The 21692-nt window shown below is 39.3% G+C and overlaps 1 protein-coding gene across 4 annotated transcripts in view; it reads right to left on the bottom strand.

The window, feature by feature from the left end:
- Window positions 1-21692, bottom strand: part of LOC495517 (uncharacterized) — a 33158-nt gene that overhangs the window by 10418 nt on the left and 1048 nt on the right. The window contains exons 1-2 of one of the 4 annotated variants that reach the window (XM_018248429.2): window positions 10079-10305; window positions 5368-5471 (exon numbers count right to left, since the gene is read on the bottom strand). In XM_018248429.2, the coding sequence (XP_018103918.1) occupies window positions 5368-5416 (49 nt within the window). In that variant the 5' untranslated portion in view covers window positions 5417-5471; window positions 10079-10305. 4 annotated transcript variants of the gene reach the window in all.

Genomic DNA, 21692 nt, shown 5'->3' with positions numbered 1-21692 from the left:
AAGGGGTTGTTCACTTTTAAATTAACTTTTAGGGGCCGATTCACTAAATTCGAGTGAAGGATTCGAAGTAAAAAAACTTCGAATTTCGAAGTGTTTTTTGGGCTACTTCGACCATCGAATGGGCTACTTCGACCTTCGACTACGACTTCGAATCGAAGGATTCGAACTAAAAATCGTTCGACTATTCGACCATTCGATAGTCGAAGTACTGTCTCTTTAAAAAAAACTTCGACCCCCTAGTTCGGCAGATAAAAGCTACCGAAGTCAATGTTAGCCTATGGGGAAGGTCTCCATAGGCTTGCCTAAGTTTTTTTGATCGAAGGATATTCCTTCGATCGTTGGATTCAAATCGTTCGATTCGAAGGATTTAATCGTTCGATCGAAGGAATAATCCTTCGATCGTACGATCGTAGCATTTGCGCTAAATCCTTCGACTTCGATATTCGAAGTAGAAGGATTTCAATTCCTAGTCGAATATCGAGGGTTAATTAACCCTCGATATTCGACCCTTGATGAATCGGCCCCTTAGTATGATACAGAGGGATATTCTGAGACAATTTGTAATTGGTTTTCAATTATTTGTCGTTTTTGAGTTATATTGCTTTTTATTCAGCAGCTCTCCAGTTTGAAATTTCAGCAAATTGGTTGCTAGAGTCCAAATTACCCTAGCAACTATGCAATGATTTGAATAAGAGACTGGAATATGAATAGGAGAGAGGCCTGAATAGTACAAAGTAGCAATAACGATAATTGTGTTGCCTTACAGAGCTTTTGTTTTTTACATGGGGTCATTGACTCCCCATTTGAAAGCTGGAAAGAGTCAGAAGAAGAAGGCAAATAATTTGAAAACTATAAAGAAGTATAAATGAAGGTCAATTGAAAATTTAGAATTGGCTATTCTATAATATATTAAAAGTTAACTTAAAGGTGAACCACCCCTTAAACGTCCGAATTCCAAAAACTTTGTTTTTTTGACTATAAAATCTGAATTTTTAGTGGAAAACACAAGTTTTTTGGGATTTATTGTACCCAGAGGATCGAAAAAAAATCAAAATCTAAAAATTTGGCATCTCAGACCTGCCTAGTAGTGATGTGCGGGTTCGAATTTCCCCGACCCTAACCCGCCCCCGCACTTCCGGGTTCCTTTTATAGACCTATGCAGACGACGTCACAAAAGGGGCGAGGCGAGTAGGCGCAGTGTCGATAAAAGACGAACCCAGAAGTCGGCATTTAAAAGGCGGCGGGCAGGGAGAGCAGGAGAAGAGCTCAACCCGCACCCGCGACGAATCGTGCGAGATCAGCCCGAAACGCAAGTAATCCTGCGGCTATCGGGTCGGCCCGCACATCACTATTGCCTTGGTTATATATAAAACAATGGGAGAAGTCCAGAAGATATCCAGATCTGCCCTGAGTTTTTGTGCAGAAAATCTGAAAAATTCTTACGGTCTGAATTTCCCACTATTTTTTCCCTGAACTGGAATTTTTCAGCAAAATGTACTGATAAATAAGGGGAAATAACCCATGCGAATTTGGTCGGATTATAAGACGTAAGATGCTCCTGGTCGGCTACTTTTGGAGGCACAATGGCAAGAGCCCCTGCCTGGAAAACAAATGGTTACACAGCTGGTGCTTTTTTATGAAGTTTCAGCTCGGAGTTGCTTTCTCTCTTTTTAGTAAAGTTCTGATACGGGTCACATACATTCACAGACTGCTTGCAGCATTGCAGATCTCCCGTCTAACAAAAGGCGAGGAAGGAAGCAAGTCTAAGGAAGTGTTTAGAAAGTACAGAGCCCTCTTTTTGCACCTATTTGCACACTCATTTACTAAAACCTCACAATATTTCCTTTGAATACAGAGGCACAGTCATTGCTATTCTGAGAACTCACCAAATTGTAGCTCTTATCTAATGACCCAGTAACAGTCCTCTTATTCTTAAAGGTGGTTCACCTTTAAGTCAACCTAGAATGTCATAACCTTTAGTTATAGAATGGCCAGTTCTAAGCAACTTTTCAATTGGTCTGTTTATTTTGTATAGTTTTTTTTTTAATTATTTGTCTCTTTCTTCTGACTCTTTCCAGATTTTCAAATGCTCTAAGGCTACAAATGTATTGTTATTATTACTCATCTTTCTATTTAGGCCTCTCCTACTCCTATTCCAGTCTACTATTAAATTTAATGCAAAGTTGCTTGGGTAATTTGGACTATAGCAACCAGATTGTTGAAACTGCAAACTGACGATTGGCCTACATGTTATTATATATGGTGTTGCTGGTGTGTCAGATATTAGACTACACAGAATTATACAATATCAAGCCCTAAGTAAAGGGACAAAAAGCTTTTTCCTGTCCCATAAGACGTGCCTGCTGTGATTGCTTCCCTTGTTAAAAAAAAGCTTTAAATGTATCAGTACTGAGATAAACTGGCCCCTGCATTGTGTAAACCTAAAATTCTGACTATAAGCTCCTGCATTTTTCACACCTGTAACACCTTTATTCATCTTCAGTCCTGATAAGTTTCCCTGTCTCCTGATCTATTCTTCCCTCCCTATGCTCCGTGTATGTGCCATACTCTGTCTGCCATATACTCCCTGTATGTGCCATACTCTGCCTGCCCTATGCTCCCTGTGTGTGCCATACTCTGTCTGCCCTATACTCCCTGTATGTGCCATACTCTGCCTGCCCTATGCTCCCTGTATGTGCCATACTCTGCCTGCCCTATGCTCCCTGTATGTGCCATACTCTGCCTGCCCTATGCTCCCTGTATGTGCCATACTCTGCCTGCCCTATGCTCCCTGTGTGTGCCATACTCTGTCTGCCCTATGCTCCCTGTGTGTGCCATACTCTGCCTGCCCTATGCTCCGTGTGTGTGCCATACTCTGTCTGCCCTATACTCCCTGTGTGTGCCATACTCTGCCTGCCGTATGCTCCCTGTGTGTGCCATACTCTGCCTGCCGTATGCTCCCTGTGTGTGCCATACTCTGCCTGCCGTATGCTCCCTGTGTGTGCCATACTCTGCCTGCCGTATGCTCCCTGTGTGTGCCATACTCTGCCTGCCGTATGCTCCCTGTGTGCGCCATACTCTGCCTGCCGTATGCTCCCTGTGTGCGCCATACTCTGCCTGCCGTATGCTCCCTGTGTGCGCCAAACTCTGCCTGCCCTATGCTCTGTGTGTGCCATACTCTGCCTGCCCTATGCTCCCTGTGTGTGTCATACTCTGCCTGTGGGATGTGAGCCTGGTAGGGTGTGTTCTGGGGGTTTGTTGTTAGGGGCCTCTAAGGTGTTTTATCATGTGCTGGTGGAAGGTGCAGTGTTATCTATAGGGGAGGAGGCATATGGATTTACAGTTATGTTCTAATATGACAAATTTTTCACATACGAGTGATAAGTGATATCTCTGCAGTGAGCACCAACCATTTGGTTTTTATGTGCTACCACCATTAATGTGGACATGATCTTAAAAGTTCTTGTGGTAACATGGGCGTGGTTTAAAAACAGGGAGTGGTCAACACTGGCTTCCATTATCGGCCATCGACCCCGTCGCCCAGAAAAATTCTGGCCCTTGGTACCACAGAAGTTGGGCAACACTGACCTACACTACTGTGTCAGGTTGGCAACTCTCCTGACTGTGCTGAAGGTGCAGCAAGTGACCCCACTTCACATTTATATCAAATATACCATTAATATTCCCAATGAAAGAAAGGGACATGGACATATACTTTCTAAGTGGAGGACCCCTTTAAGTGACAAGGCACAATAGGTGCATATATTTTGAACAGGATGGGACCTGTTATCCAAAACGCTATGGGGTTTTCCGGATAACAGATCTTTCCATAATTTGGATCTTAAGTCTGCTAAAAAAAAATCATTCAAACCTTAAATAAACCCAATAGGCCTGTTTTGCGTCCAATAAGGATTAATTATATCTTAGTTTGATCAAGTACAAGCTACTGTTTTATTATTACAGAGAAAAAGTAAATCAGAGCTTTTCTGCATAAAGGGGTTTCCAGATAATGGATTACATAACGGTCTGTATCTATATATGTCGCCCTTTCTTCCCTAGCTAGTCATTTTATGGTTGCATGATGCCGAGCGTGGAATATACACTGCAGATTGTGTAAGGCACTACACTACTTCCACCGAAATAAAGTCATGAGCACTTGACTAACAGAAATAGACATTTCCTGAGTTGGCAAAAACATCGTTTTTTTTTTTTAACACACTTAGAAATTGAAAATATTCTGGCACACGCAATCAAGTAAATATGGGGTATAATCACTTAGATTTCATTCTGGGCCACTGTCAGTGAAAAAAACATGCTGACCATAAAGGCTAAGCAAATGGAAGGAAGTACAAGTATGGGACCTGTTATGCAGAATGCTCTGGACCTGGGGTATTCCGGATAAAAGATCTTTCCGTAATTTGCACCTTCATACCGTAAGTTTATTAGAACATCATGTAAACATTAAATAAACCCAATAGACTGGTTTTGCTTCCAATAAGGATTAATTATATTTTAGTTGGGATCAAGTACAAGCTACTGTTTTATTATTACAGAGAAAAAGGAAATAATTTTAAATACACACACTATATATATATATATATATATATATATATATATATATATATATGACTGTATATACTGTATATATAAATATATACACATTTTTTTCCCCTCCAAGCTAAGCTTCATTGCCCATGACAAATAGAATGTTATATATATTATTGTAGCGGTTTCTGGGTTACTTGTTGGGCAACGGGAAAGAGCTGCTTCTTTGTTGCACAAATTTATTGCCCTGGTTTGTATTTCTTTTAACAAGACTGGATTAATTATATCCTAGTTTGGAACATGTACAAGGTAGTGTTTTATTATTACAGAGTAAAAGGAAATTATTTTTAAAAATTTGGATAAAATGGAGTCTACGGGAGATAGCCTTTCCATAATTCGGAGCTTTCTGGATAACGGACCACATACCTGTACATGTGTTCAGAAGTCTGGAAGGCAGTGCACAGCACGGAAAAATCCAGATGACCAGCAAAACATATGCTGAACAAACTGTGACACTGATTGAATTGTAGTTCTCTTTATGGTAAAAAAGGTGCTTTCTGCACCCACTGCCTCACAGCAAGTACATTATTATAGTGAAGGACACTGGGGTCTGTCCCTCTTTCTCTTAATGCTGCAGTGACAAAGAAAATGGACTTCCCCATTTTTTTTTTAAACAAGGAATGCAAGATAAGGCCTCTCCCCAGAAGAACACCTTCTAAATCCATTATTTATGTGCAGTGCAGTTATGACGCAGAATTGGGGTGCACAGAACATTATGTAGGACACCAAGTCAATTCTATAGGTTCCCCAAACAATACCTACCTGAAGAGCTAAGGTGGCAGATCAGCAGCAGAAGACACAGCCCTGCCATGGTGCCTGAATATTACAGCCAACGAGATATCTTCATTGTCTCCTTTAATCCAGTCCTGTTCAATGAAATAAAAACCATGGTGATAAATTTGTGCAAAAAAGAAGCAGCCGTTTCCCACAGCCCAGCAAGTGTCCCACAAACAGCTACAATAACATATATATAATATTCTATTTGTCATGGGCAATGAAGTTCTTAGCGTGGAGAGAAAATAAATATGTGTATACACGTGTGTGTATGTATATACAGGTATAAGATCGGTTATCCAGAAAACTCTGAATTATGGAAAGGTTGTCTCCCATAGAATCCATTTTATGTAAATAATCCAAATGTTTAAAAAATTATTTGATTTCCTTTTTCTCTGTAATAATAAAACAGTACCTTGTACATGATTTAATGTTTTCATGATTATCTAGTAGTAGACCTAAGGTATGAAGATCCAAATTAAAGGGGTGGTTCAGCTTTAAGGCAACTTTTAGTAGGTTATAGAATGGCCAATGCGAAGCAACTCCAATTGGTTTTCATTATTTATTTATTATAGTATTATAGTTGTTTGCCCTTTTCTTCCGACTCTTTGCCGCTTTTAAATGGGCGTCGCTGACTCCCTTCTACAGGATACTAGTTTCTATATCTATCTATCTATCTATCAATCTATATCAGGGGTGTCCAAACTTTTGGCTCACCGGGCCACATTGGAAAAAGAAAAATTGTCTGGGGCCACACATGAAATACACAAACACGTTTGATTTGTAAAAGTAAAGAAAATAAACAGAAAAGAACAACAATGCCAGTTGGATAACCAGATGGAGCTATACACTGGAATATGGGACACCTGGATTATAAATAGACATATTATATTATTATTACTAACTGGGCAATGGGCAGGGTCCCCCCTCCTCCTATTTCCTCGGGAACCAAGCGTTTCAAGCTGGACCGCATTCATAAGCATCCTGGGCCGCATGTGGCCCTCGGGCCGCAGTTTGGACACCCCTGATCTATATATAGTAAAGTTCAAGGGGAATGGGGTTGCCCATGCCCATAAAAATGTCCTTTTATTTCTGATTCAAACTCAAATAAGCTGTATCTTCAGCAGTTAAAATGACAAATAAAACATAGTCCTCAGTATAGGAACAGCAGCTTTCATGCACAGCAAAACCAAAAAAACAATTCATTTTCCCATTCAGGGTTCAGGCTCAGCTAGGCTTGCAAGCTTTTGATCCTCAGCGAGGAGAACAGTTTTCACTAATGGGACATTCTCTACTTGGAGTAAGGTTCTTAGTGGGGTCCCCCAGGGCTCAGTATTGGGTCCACTTTTATTTAACTTGTTCATTAATGACTTAGGGGAGGGTGTTGTCAGTAATGTATCAGTGTTTGCAGATGACACAAAATTATCCAGCCCAATTAATTCCATCCAGGATGTGGCACTTGCAACAGGATCTTGACAAACTGGCAATCTGGGCAGCTAAGTGGCAAATGAGATTCAATGTTGATAAATGTAAAGTCCTGCACCTGGGATGTAAAAATATCCAAGCCACTTATACCCTTAATGAGACTGCACTAGGCAAATCTATTATGGAAAAGGACCTTGGAGTCCTTGTAGATGATAAACTTGGCTGTAGCAAGCAATGCCAGTCAGCAGCATCAAGGGCAAATAAGGTCTTGAGCTGTATTAAAAGGGGCATAGAGTCACGGGAGGAGGGGGTCATTCTTCTACTGTATAGAGCACTGGTAAGGCCCCATCTAGAATATGCCGTACAGTTTTGGTCTCCATCACTCAAACAGGACATTATTGTATTAGAGAGGGTACAGAGAAGGGCAACTAAGCTGGTAAAAGGTATTGAAAATCTTAGCTATGAGGAAAGACTGGCCAAATTGGAGATGTTCACGCTGGAGAAGAGGCGCTTAAGGGGTGATATGATAACTATGTATAAATATATAAGGGGATCATATAATAATCTCTCTAATACTTTATTTACCAGTAGGTCTTTCCAGCTGACACGAGGTCGCCCATTCCGATTAGAAGAAAAGAGGTTCCGCCTAAATATTCGGAAGGGGTTTTTTACAGTGAGAGCTGTGAAGATGTGGAATTCTCTACCTGAATCAGTGGTACAGGCTGATACATTAGATAGATTTAAGAAGGGGTTGGATGGTGTTTAGCAAGTGAGGGAATACAGGGTTATGGGAAATAGCTCATAGTCCAAGTTGATCCAGGGACTAGTCCGATTGCCATTTTGGAGTCAGGAAGGAATTTTTCCCCCTCTAAGGCAAATTGGAGAGGCTTCAGATGGTTTTTTTGCCTTCCTCTGGATCAACTGGCAGATAGGTAGTTAATAAAAAAAAAAAAAAAAAAAGTTGAACTCGATGGACATGTGTCTTTTCCACCTTACTTACTATGTTACTATGTTACACTCAGAGAGCAAACACTGCTGTGATCAAAGTTTTTAATGCAAGACTGCATGATTAGACAACATGTTTCGGGAATTGCGTGCCCTTTCTCAAGTGTAACACTATACAGAACTTTGTCCCTCTGATACTAGACCCAGGAGAAGTAAGTTCAAAGGTATGGGATATGGGACATACCCTTGCTTAGGATGCAACTGCTGTTCCGCAATAATAAAAGGTATAATAGTAGAATTAATTATTAATTAATCCTTATTGCAAGCAAAACCAGCCTATGGGACCCGTTATCTGGAAGCCGTTATCCAGAAAGCTCAGAATTACGAAAAGGTAATCTCCCACTCCCATAGACTCCATTATAATCAAATAATTCAGATTTTTTAAATGGATTTCCTTTTTCTCTGTAATAATAAAACAGCAGCTTCTACTTGATCCCAACTAAGGAATAATTAATCCTTATTGGAAGCAAAACCAGCCTATTGGGTTTATTGAATGTTTACATGATTTTCTAGTAGACTGAAGGTATGCAGATCCCAATTACGGAAAGATCTGTTATCTGGAAAACTCCAGGTCCCAAGCATTCTGGATAACAGGTTCCATACCTGTACTAAGGAGAGAAAAAAAAACACCTACAATTTTGGGAGATTTATTACACCCAGAGGCTGATAAAAGCCGGAATAAAAAAGTACTCCATCTCAAACCTGCCGAGTTCATGTATTAGTCAATGGCAGATATGATCTGTGCTGGGTTTCGTATAATAATCGGAAGAATTTGTGGTTTCCAGGCGATAAACTGAAAAAAACCCCATGTGTTTTCGGGCATCAAATCCAAAAAAAAAAAAAACGTACAATAACGATTTCTGCATGATTTTATGGAGTCTTTGCCCACACCAGATTTTTTCGAGTTCATTTATTGATAAATAAGACAAAAATGTGGAAGGGGGGGGTTTGGTTCTAGCACTTTCCTTGTAACAGGCATTTGTATAAAAATTGGCTACTGGGCAACATAAACATGTGCATAAAAGAAATATATATATATATATATATATATATATATATATATAAATGTTCATAAAGTACCTGCACTCCTTCCTTTCGGTATGGGTGGGTGCCTGGTCAGTCAGGGTATGTAGATTCAAGATGGACCAGCACTCCAAGTTTTTCAATCAAACAAGTGTTTATTTTAACATCACTCAAGTGTCCAACGTTTCGGCCCACATTAGGGCTGATAAAGGCCCTAATGTGGGCCGAAACGTTGGACACTTGAGTGATGTTAAAATAAACACTTGTTTGATTGAAAAACTTGGAGTGCTGGTCGATCTTGAATATATATATATATATATATATATATATATATATATATATATATATATATATATATATATATTTATTATCAAAACAGGGGGGGTTGTGGGAGCACTCTAAAGGCTTTAAAGTATATATATAAGTATAATAAATGCTATTGCATATGTACCCAAAACAGGGGTTATATATATATATATATAAAAAAATAAACTACTGGATAGGTGCACTCAGAAAACAATGGAAATGCCTAGGTGCTGGAACATATATCAAAATCTAAAGAGCAAAGAAATCCGCACTCATAGGTCTTTTGTGAAGAAAAAAATGGGTTTATTCAACGTTTCGGCTCTTACACTCGAGCCCTTCCTGATGGCAGCTCGTGTCTCAGAGCCTTAATGTTGAATAAACCCATTTTTTTCTTCACAAAAGACCTATGAGTGCGAATTTCTTTTCTCTCTCTCTCTCTATATATTTTAATAATAATAATAATAATAATAATAATATTATAATAATAAAAAAACTAATTCTGCAAAGGCAAACTAAACATTATAAAATACCGTAAGGGAAACTGGATTTCCTGCTGTTTCTAAAGATTTGAAAATGGCATAAACCAGGTCCACTTGCCCTTTAACTTGGGATAGGTCCCTCCCTCTCTAAGGATTTTCTAATCTTACAGATACACAGAGGCACCAGGCAGGGGCTCTGCTGCACAGAAACCTTTAGTCACCTACAGATGTGGGTCTATTAACACAAGTAGGGCTGCCATACTGATTCCTCTGTAAAGACCTACACAGATTAGATACATGGAAATCTTAAGGTTGAGGGCTGCACCACAGGGGATACTCTGTGCCATTCTGCAAGCGGATTTACATTTTCACTGACAACAAGGAAATAAATATGGGATTTTCAGTTTTACAAAGTAAGTGGGCGGGGTTTATTATAATCTATGATCCACACGCAGACTTACCTGGCAGGTGGCAGACTGCTCTCTGTCGTCCTCATACCAGGACTGGGGCAGATACTCACCAACTAGGCATAGAGACTGTCCCTGCTAACTCCGCCCCCAGTGCTGTCACAAACAACTGAGAGATCCGTGTTCTCATTGGTCATCAAGCCGTGATCGATATGTAATCCGACAAACCGCAGCCGGGGGGACAGCGAAAGGAGTCACTTGCTGTTGTACTGTTTCAGGAAGTGACGAATGGAAAGCGAATCCTCCAGGAGGCGGGGTCTGGGGATTAAATAACTGCGCGTTCCAGTCAGATGAGTCACTGTAGTTCGCTTTACAAGTTTTAAAGGCGGTGCCATAACCTTAGCATGATGTGGAGAGTGATATCCTGAGGCAATCTGTAACTGGTTTTCATTTTTTTTTTTTTTAATTGAGCTTTTTATTCAGTTTTTTAAGCAGTTGGGTTGCTAGGGTCGAATTTACCTTAGCAACCGTGCATTGTTTGAATAAGAGAAAAGAACGTTTTAAACCCTGTAAGTTATTTTGTTTTTAAAGGGGATGTTCACCTCCCAAGCACTTTTTTTCAGCGGAGTTTAGATAATGACTTTTATCAATTGCTTTGCAGCTTTAATTTTTTTGCTATTTTCCAAAATGTAAGTTTAAAGGTGTCTCTGGTGTCTCAGTCTGGCACATCAGTAATTCAGGAAAATAAGATACTCTTGTATCAATTATAACAGCTGCCTTTAATGAAACTCAGGGATTCTGCTCAATAAAGATAAGAAAATGTATCAGCTTAGGGGCACATTTACTAAGGGTCGAAGTGAATTTTCGAATTTAAAAACGTCGAATTTTGAAGTTATTTTTGGGTACTTCGACCATCGAATAGGCCAAATTAGACTTTGACTCGAATTGGAAAAACTTTGAATATTCGACCATTCGAAAATCGAAGTACCGTCTCTTTAAAAAACTTTGACTTCGACACTTCGCCACCTTAAACTTGCCGAATTGCTATGTTAGCCTATGGGGACCTCCTAGAACCTAAAGCCAACATTTGGCTAAGTTTTTAGAAGTCAAATTTTTTATTTTTTTTTAAATCATTCGATCGATTAAATCGTTCGAACCCAAGGATTTAATCGATCGATTGAACGATTTTACTTTGATCGCGTATGGCCATATTCGACGTCGAATATCGTAATACTGCAATTCGATGGTCGAATTTCGAAGTTTTTTCACTTCGAAATTCGACCCTTAGTAAATGTGCCCCTATATGTATCAATGAAGAACAGTTTAGAGAGTCAGCGACCCCCTCTTCCTAGAGCTGCTTTAGATGGTGAAAAATTAGACTTTACACTTCAATATTAGAATAATTGTCATCAGATAATAGAACGTCATTGGAAAAAGTCTTTATTTCTGCTGAACTAACTGAAACCAACTGAACTAGAAAAAAATGTTGGAAGGGGAACAACCAGTTTCTGTCTGATATCAAATTTTGCATGTTCCGCAACTGATTGAAAGTGTTTTTTATTGGTATATTTCAACCCCTGGTATTATTGCACATATCGAGATTTAGGGGTTATTTATCCAAGTCCGAATTTATCTCAATATTTTCTGCTGCAAACTCCAATCAAATCCGCTCAGGTTTTTTTTTTACGCTTATTAGGGATGCACCGAATCCACTATTTTGGATTCGGCCGAACCACGAATCCTTCGTTAAAGTTTCGGCAGAATACAAAACCGAATCCGAACCCTATGCATATGCAAATTAGGGATGAGAAGGGGAAAAATGTTTTACTTCCTTGTTTTGAGCCAAAAAGTCACGCAACTTCCCTCCCCGCTTACAATTTGCATATGCAAATTAGGATTCGGATTCAGTTCGGCCGATTCAGAATCCTGCTGAAAAAGGCCGAATCCCTAACCGAATCCTGAATTCGGTGCATCCCTAACGCTTATTTATTATTACATTTTCCCAAAAATTTGCTTTGCAGGAAGAAAATCCAATTTTCACGATTTTTTGGATTTTTCATTTGATTTTCATGATTTCATCCGAAAACTTCGGGGTATTTCACGAAACCCAGCGCACATCAAAAAATCATTGGGACTTCTCCCATTGACTTATATGCAACCTCGACAGGTCTGAGATGCTGGATTTTCCAATCCAGACTTTTCCATCCTGATTTTATAAAAAAAAAAAATCAAGACATTTTTGTGATTTTTGCATTCAGAGTTTAGTAAATAACCCACTATGGGGATTATTTATCAAAGTCCGAATTGATCGCAATATTTTTTGCTACAAAATCCTCTCTGGTTTTTTTATGCTTATTTATTATTACATTTTTCCGAAAATTAGGTTTGCGGGAAAAAAATCTGATTTTCACGAATCTTTCAGGATTTATCACCCCAGAAAACTTTGGGGTATTGCACAAAACCCAGCACACTTTAAAAAATCATTGGGACTTCTCCCGCTGACTTCTATGCAACCTCGACAGGTCTGAGATGCCGGATTTTCAGATTCAGACTTTTCCATCCTCTGGGTTTAATAAATTCTGAAAAATCCGTGATTTTTTAAAAGTCTGAAAAAAAAAAAAATCACAAATTTTTCGTGATTTATGCATTCAAAGTTTAGTAAATAACCCCCTTAATGTTGGCCTGATGGTTTTTTTTGCTCCAAATATTTATTAAAGCCTTAAATGATTAAAGAAGAAGGTGAAAAATGATCTACATCCATAAAAGTATTGTTAGCCTAAACTTGGACAAAACTGACTTTCATAAATATCTCATAATACAGATAAAAACATTGACACAAAGGAGACTCAGATTTTGAAATATATTTACAAGCATAAAAAAAGGTATAACAAAGATATACAACCTACTAGGTGAACCAAAAGAAACATTAAAAATATCTCACATGATTAAATGGGAACAAAGACTAAAGAAAACTTTCACAATAAAGGAATGGCAAAAGGCTATTATTAAGCCACAATTATTTACTAAATGTGTCACTTATCAGGAGAATTATTACAAAATTCTATATAATTGGTATCTAACACCTTCAAGAATTGCAAAAATGTATCCCGAAAATAAAAGTCTAGAAATGCTGACCTTCCAAGTATTAACATAGTAACATAGTAAGTAAGGTTGAAAAAAAGACACATGTCCATCGAGTTCAACCTTTTTTTTTTTTTTTTTGTTTATCAACTACCTATCTGCCAGTTGATCCAGAGGAAGGCAAAAAACCCATCTGAAGCCTCTCCAATTTGCCTTAGAGGGGGAAAAATTCCTTCCTGACTCCAAAATGGCAATCGGACTAGTCCCTGGATCAACTTGGACTATGAGCTATTCCCCATAACCCTGTATTCCCTTACTTGCTAAAAAGCCATCCAACCCCTTCTTAAATCTATCTAATGTATCAGCCTGTACAACTGATTCAGGGAGAGAATTCCACATCTTCACAGCTCTCACTGTAAAAAACCCCTTCCGAATATTTAGGCGGAACCTCTTTTCTTCTAATCGGAATGGGTGACCTCGTGTCAGCTGGAAAGACCTACTGGTAAATAAAGCATTAGAGAGATTGTTATATGATCCCCTTATATATTTATACATAGTCATCATATCACCCCTTAAGCGCCTCTTCTCCAGCGTGAACATCCCCAATTTGGCCAGTCTTTCCTCATAGCTAAGATTTTCAATACCTTTTACCAGCTTAGTTGCCCTTCTCTGTACCCTCTCTAATACAATAATGTCCTGTTTGAGTGATGGAGACCAAAACTGTACTGCATATTCCAGATGGGGCCTTACCAGTGCTCTATACAGTGGAAGAATGACCCCCTCCTCCCGTGACTCTATGCCCCTTTTAATACAGCTCAAGACCTTATTTGCCCTTGATGCTGCTGACTGGCATTGCTTGCTACAGCCAAGTTTATCACCTACAAGGACTCCAAGGTCCTTTTCCATAATGGATTTGCCTAGTGCAGTCCCATTAAGGGTATAAGTGGCTTGGATATTTTTACATCCCAGGTGCATGACTTTACATTTATCAACATTGAATCTCATTTGCCACTTAGCTGCCCAGATTGCCAGTTTGTCAAGATCCTGTTGCAAGGATGCCACATCCTGGATGGAATTAATTGGGCTGGATAATTTTGTGTCATCTGCAAACACTGATACATTACTTACAACACCCTCCCCTAAGTCATTAATGAACAAGTTAAATAAAAGTGGACCCAATACTGAGCCCTGGGGGACCCCACTAAGAACCTTACTCCAAGTAGAGAATGTCCCATTAACAACCACCCTCTGTACCCAATCCTGTAGCCAGTTTCCTATCCACTTGCAAACAACTTCATTAAGCCCAACAGACCTTAGTTTAGAAAGCAGTCGTTTGTGGGGCACAGTATCAAACGCTTTGGCAAAATCCAAATAGATCACATCTACTGCCCCCCACTATTCAGAATCTTACTTACCACATCATAAAATGCAATCAAATTCGTCTGACATGACCTATCCTTCATAAAGCCATGCTGATTGTTGCTCATAATGCCATTCATTAGGACAAAATTTTGAATGTGATCCCTTAACAAGCCTTCAAATAATTTGCCCACCACAGATGTCAAACTTACTGGCCTATAATTGTCAGGCTGAGATCGTAATCCCTTTTTAAATATTGGAATAACATCAGCTTTTCTCCAATCCATAGGCACCACACCAGATGACAGTGAATCTGAGAAAATCAGAAATAAGGGCTGGTCTAAAACTGAACTAAGCTCTCTTAGAACCCGGGGGTGTATGCCATCAGGCCCTGGAGCCTTGTTTACATTAATTTGTATTAAAGCTTTTTGAATCATATCCTGAGTCAGCCACTGACTAGATTGAGCTGAACCATTAGTGCAGTTATTAAGTGAGCCTGGGAACTCAGACTCCTCTATTGTATACACTGAAGAAAAGAACTGATTTAACACATTTGCCTTATCTGTATCTGTTACAACCATACTGGTACCATTATTTAATGGAGCAACACTCTCAACCTGCATCTTTTTACTATTAATATATTTAAAAAACTTTTTAGGGTTAGTTTTCACCTCCACCGCAATTAACTCTTCATTTCTTTTCTTAGCCTTCCGGATTGCTGATTTACAACATTTATTACAGTGTTTATATTCATTAAATGCAGCTTCTGTCCCTACAGATTTGTAGTTTTTAAATGCCTTTCTCTTCTTTCCCATTAACATCTTTACCTCTGTATTAAGCCACACAGGATGATTCTTAGAGCTTCTACGTTTAGTCCTTAAGGGAATAAATTGAGAACAGTAATGATTTAATATCATTTTAAAGGACAACCATTTCTGTTCTGTGTTTTTAGCTGAAAACCTAATGCCCCAATCAATGCTCTGTAGGGCAGCCCTCAAGGCACTAAAATTAGCTTTGGCAAATTTCATTGTTTTTGTTGCCCCAGTATATTTTTGTTTTTTGCACCAGACATTAAAAGATATAACATTATGGTCACTATTACCCAGGGGTTCAATGACTTGCACATTTGCTATAAGTTCTGGGTCATTTGAGATCACTAAATCAAGAATAGCATTTTTTCTGGTAGGCTCCTCAACAACCTGTGCTAAAAAATTGTCGTGCAATAAGTTAAAAATAAGTTAAACACCTGTAAACTCCTGATAGCTAGGAACTGGAAAAAAATGAATTCCAAATATTCAACAAATACAACAAGAAGTAACTAATAACTTAGAATATGAAAAAGCTGTGAGGTCTGAGAGAAAAAAGTATAATACAGGACACATATAGGAGCAGATTTATCAAGGGTCAAAGTGAATTAGAGGGAATTCTCGAAGTAAAAAAATTCAAAATTCTAAGTAATTTCAATGAGTCATGTGACTGAAATGACATCAGTTTATAACTGATGACATCAGAACTCACCGTTTATAAGGATATAATTTACAGGATATTCATGGCTTTTGTGTATTATATAGTGGATAATGTACCCCCTACTGTAATTTATAAAGATATTATGTTACCGAGGAGTTATGTGACCATATAAAAGCACGAGGCCGCAGGCCGAGTGCTTTTATACAGGTCACATAACTCCGAGGTGACTATTAATATCTTTATAAATTTAAAGTAGGGGGTACATTATTCATTATAATCTAAAGTTTCTGAGTTCAGTTTTTACTTCCTGAAGATTTATGTGTTTGCTTTTTACATAATGCCAACTAGTCTATTTTGCTGGTCTCTCAGTCTTCAGTTTCAGTGGCTGAACAAAAGTGGCATCCCTCAGAGGAAAAGATTTGTTTACCTCATGAGGGAAAACAGCTGTTGTACAAAATAAAAGTTACCCTACACTAATTTTTCTTCTCATCTGTCCTTCTACAACAGTTTTCCAGAATGTAGTGGCAGCTTCCATAAAGGAGGTGCATGGGGAGCTCAGTCTGACTGGAACTGGGTAGGCCGTTAAGAGCAGGGCCCATTGACTTCAGGCTTTGGATTCTTTATGCTTGTTCTGTTTTTCTGATGTTTACTTGTTTCTGGTACATTTTGACTAGTATTGCAATATAGTTATACGCTTAGGAATAGAAAGAAAATCCCATATGGTGAAAATTGAAGTTCAGCAACAACTAATGCAGCCCTTTTCTGCTAAAAGCAAGTTCCTGTTGCTGTACTATTAGTCAATATCTAATGCTCATTCAATTATGAACTAACAGGCTTACAGTTATAAGAAAACATGGGACATTATACCCAGCTGCATCCAAGGTTTATATGCACCAGAAATCATGTCGCATGAGCCACACAGTTTAGGGGCACATGTTGTAATGCATCACTACACACAGCACGTGCAATCTACTTGTTTTGTATAAGAACACTTAGAAGACTTTACCTCAGTACAGGCATCCACCAATTGATCTTTTCCAGCTGCTCGAAAGCCACACCCACGTAATTAGCCATTGGTTACCTGCCTGTAAATATCCATAATTGCCCCGCCCTTACAAGCACAAGGTATGTAACTAAGGGATGTTGCTGTTTTGTAAGAGTTAAGCTCACGGGCTGCAGCATATGTCATTTTTGACAGGTTTTATTTTCAAGTGTGTGGGAGGGGCAGAGGGAGTGGTTGGAGGGGGAGCGGAAGAGGGAGAGAGACGTCACGCAGACTGAGCGAGATCAGAGGTGGAGGGGGGGGACAGAAGAGTGAGAGAGACGCTGACGATGGAAACAGCAGTGGGAAAGAGAGGACGTGGGGAAGTGACAAGTGAGGCAGACAGGCAGGAAGATAAACTGCAGGTAGCGTGCGGCACTGACCACTGCTGACGCATTAAGTTATAAACGGCGCGTTCTGACGCCAGAACGCGCTGTTTATAAGGTTATAATTTACAGTCTGGTCCCATAGGGAATTGACCAGACTGTAGATTATATAGTGAATAAAGTACCCCCTCTTGTAAAATATAAGGATATTATTAGTACCGAGGAGTTTCATGACCATATAAAAACACGAGGCCGAAGGCCGAGTGTTTTTATACAGGTCATGGAACTCCGAGATAACTTCTAATATCCTCATATTTTACAACTGGGGGTACTTTATTTATTATAATACACAAATTTTAGTAAGTCATGTGACAGAAATGACATCACTACTCACCGTTTATAACTGATGACATCACTACTCACCGTTTATAAGGATATAATTTACAGGATATTCATGGCTTTTGTGTATTATATACACATATACATCAAATAATATTCACAATTCATTTTCTATTGATATTGGACTTGCTGGTGAAGTAATGCAATGGCCGTAATATGTTATTATTTTGATGGCATTTCAGCGACTTTGACCAGACATAGTAAAACATCAATGATCTCTGTCGTTTTACCAGACAAAATCCTTCACTAGTAATGTCCTACACTGCTTTGTTTTTCTGTTATTTAACATTTTGGAAATAAATCAAAATGATGAATGCTTTTATATATCTCTAAGAAAGTTATACATACAGAACTGGTCTTCAACTTGACATGGAAAATGTGGCAGAAAACTAAGGGGCAGATGTATTAAGGGTCGAATATCGAGGGTTAATTAACCCTCGATATTCGACTGGCGAATTAAAATCCTTCGACTTCTTAATGAATGGGCCCCTAATTGTAAACAGGATCATTAAGATTATTTAGAGAGGGCATATATGTGTGGTGGCTGTGAAACTTTAATTGAAAAATATGCAACAATTAGGGGCAGATATACTAAGGGTCCAATTTCGAAGTTAAAAAAACTTCAAGATTCGACCCTCGAATTGAAATACTTTGAATATCGAAGTCGAAGGATTTTCAGCGATCGAAAAAATCAAATAGAAATCGAACGTTTCGAACGATTTTTAGTGATCGATCGAAGGATTTCTATTCGATGTGCAAAGACTTATAAAAGTGCTGTGGAAGGTCCCCATAGGCTAACATTGCACTTTGGTAGCTTTAATTTGGCGAAGTATGAAGTCGAAGTTTTTTTTAAATAGACAGTACTTCGATTATCGAATGGTCAAATATTCTAACGATTTATACTTCGAATCGAAGTCAAAGTAAATTCGAAGTCGTAGTATCCTATTCGGTGGTTGAAGTATCCAAAAAATAACTTTGAAATTCAAACTTTTTTAACTTTGAAAATTCACTCGAGCTTAGTAAATCTGCCCCTTATTGTGTACCTCGTGGTACATTTCCTCTGGTATTTCCTTTTATCTGTTAGCCACAAGATTCTATGTAACAGCATAATAATACTAGAAACAAGACACTAGGCTCCAACACTGTATGTACAGCAGGCACCTTCCACTAGCCCTAGTTATTCTAATAGCAGCTTCTGCTCCCAAAGACCCTGCTCTTTAGAACTCACTTCCTGTTTCTAGAACAATAAGGAGGGGATTTGTTGGTCAGGCTAATATTAGGTTTAATTAAATCCTTAGAGGAAAACATGCTCTTCTGCATTATACTGATTATGTGGCTGTGTTTTCCGGTCAGTGTAAACAAGATTAAATTTAGAATTATATTTAATAGTGTTCCAAATTTGAGCATAAAAAAAATGAATTAGGCAAGGGGTGGGGGTATGGCGGTGGAAGGAACAACAGCAAAAAAATTTAACTGAAAGAGAAAAATTGTTGTGTGATGCACGAGCAGAATCAAGAGAACGCTGAAATATTAAAGATGTAAATAGAACACGCAGACTGATCTTTAGTGGGGGTCTAAGCAGCAGTAGGAAGGTTTTTGGGTCTAGCTGTATGTTGCACCCCAGTAGGGGTGCTAGCAAAGATAATACTTCTTTCCAGTAATTTTCCAGGAGAGGGCAGGTCCAAAAAGTGTGGTATATGGTGCCTGTTTCTCCGCATTGTCTCCAGCACTCTGGTGATACCACTGGGTATATGAGCTTGGTGGGTGTCACATACCATTGCATAATAATTGTATAATTTATTTCCTTGTGTGTGACACACAGGGCCGCCATCAGGGGGGGGGCACAGGGGGTACAAGTGTCTCGGGCCCGGTCCTGAAGGGGGGCCCGGCAGTGCTGAACTTTTCGAAAGAGCCGGGTCCCCCTTGACAGCACCAAAGCCATGCCGCCTCCTTTCGAACAGCTGAAATGCGTATGTGTTGAAGTCCTGAAGCAGGAAAAGACCCGAAGTCATGGAAACAGCAGAAATTGAAGTCCTGAAGCGTCGAAAAGACCCACAAAAGTAAACGAAGTTGAAGTCCTGAAGACAAAAGTTAAATTCCTCGGAACACCAATGTGTGTGTGTTTTTTTTTTTTTAATCCCCTGGCCAACAATGTTGGCCCCTGCCTCCAATGTTTTTTTAAAAAATATTCTTTGGGGCCCCAATTTTTTTTTTACTTGTATGGGGGCCCTGGCGCCAAAGTTTTTTAAAAAATATTCTTTGGTGCCCAATTTTTTTTTTAATTGTAAGTGGGGATCTGGCGCCAATGTTTTTTTTTTTAACATATAAGGGGGTCCTGGTCCCCAATAGCTTTTTATAATGTGTGTGTGTGGGGGTGTTACCTTTTATAACACTGATGTCTGTGTGGTCTTTTAACTGTGGAGTGTGGAGTGGGCGGGATCTGGGGTGGCGCTGGGGTGCCAGGATAGGTGGGGCACAGGGGGCTCCGAAAATTTTGTAGTACAGGGCCCCGTGATTTCTAACAGTGGCCCTGGTGACACACATTGAAGCCTTTAAGATTCTCCCAAAGTGATGTCCATTTGGTGGGAGGTATATCTTCTCTGAGGATTTGTTCCCATGATTGCATATAGTGGTGTTTAATGAAAGAAGTTTCAGAATATTTGTTAAGTATTCTATAGATGTCCGATATAAGTCCGATATAAGTCCTTTCTTGCTCACTCTGGTTGCCATAATTGTATCCAGTGGCTTGTGTTCTGTAGGTATGTAGGTAATGTTTGATTTGGAGATATTGGTATTGCAATGAGTTGCTTAAATCATATTTGGCCAGGAGCTCCTGGAATGTGCACAGTTTGCGGATTAATGGGTTGTAGAACTCCCTTAGCTGTGTTTAGGTTTGCCTTCTGCCATGGCTGCGTTAAAGCGTTAGGGAGCTCTGAGGTGAAATATGGGCTGCCCCAAATGGGACTTAGTCTGTATGGTTCTTGGACTGTATTATATTGCACTTTAGCATAGTTCCATAGAGAAAGATTTTTACTGAGTTCAATGGATTATCCTTTATGTTTGTGAGTTTTTTAGGGTCCCATAGTAGTGAGGCAATAGTGTGGGGGGAGACAGTCATTTTCTAGAGTTACCCATTTTCCACAATGTATCCTGTCTGCATCTAAGCCCAGAACCGGGAGGGGGGGTCTTTGTTGAATTTGCTATATCTATAAGGTTAATTGGTTATCTGGTGTTGTCCCCTGCTTGCCTACCAATGATAAGTCTTGGTTGATCAGAGATGGCATTAAGAGAGTTAAGTGATTTGCTAGGATTTTGCTGACAATGTTTATGTCTGTGTTCAATAAGGCTATTGGGCGGTAGCTTTTACAGTATTGAGGGTCCTTCCTTTCTTTAAAAGAAGGAACATTTGTGTGAGTAGAGCATAGGTGGTGATGGCATAGCACCATTTAAGATCCCATTGAAAGTTGTTAGTAATTGGGGGCCTACGGTTTCCTGGAAGGATTTGTAATAGAGGTAGGTTAGACCGTCAGGGCCTGGGGATTTTTTTGTTGGAGTGATTTTGAGTGTTTTCTCTAGTTCTTCCTCTGTAATTGGGTCATTTAGTTTACTTCTTTCTTCCTCTGTCAGGGTGGGTATTTTAGAGTGAAAGCATATGCTGTATATGTCGCTCAAGGTCTTTGTCTATTTTTGCGGTCAATGGCGGTAAGTTATTTAGAGAGTTTTAATAGTTTTGGAATGTCTTTAGGATTTGATCTTTGGTGTAAGCCAGATTTCCCTGTTTAGTATGGATCGCTAATATAGCCTTTTCGGTCTCGTAACTTACGGGCCAGAAGGGTATGGGCTTTGTTACCGTATTCATCGTAGCATTGCCGTGTGTAAGTAATTGCTTTCTCTGCCTGTGTGATGGCCAGGTCCCGGAGTTGTGTTGTGATTGAAGTTATGCGTGTTAATCAGGTCTGGACTGAGAATGAAAATGGGTCCTGGCATTTCAGGT

The sequence above is a fragment of the Xenopus laevis genome, chromosome 2S, assembly GCF_017654675.1.
Source record: "Xenopus laevis strain J_2021 chromosome 2S, Xenopus_laevis_v10.1, whole genome shotgun sequence".
In the NCBI taxonomy this organism is placed as follows: domain Eukaryota; kingdom Metazoa; phylum Chordata; class Amphibia; order Anura; family Pipidae; genus Xenopus; species Xenopus laevis.
Note: the sequence above shows the minus strand (reverse complement) of the source record. Positions and strands in the feature narration are given on the sequence as shown.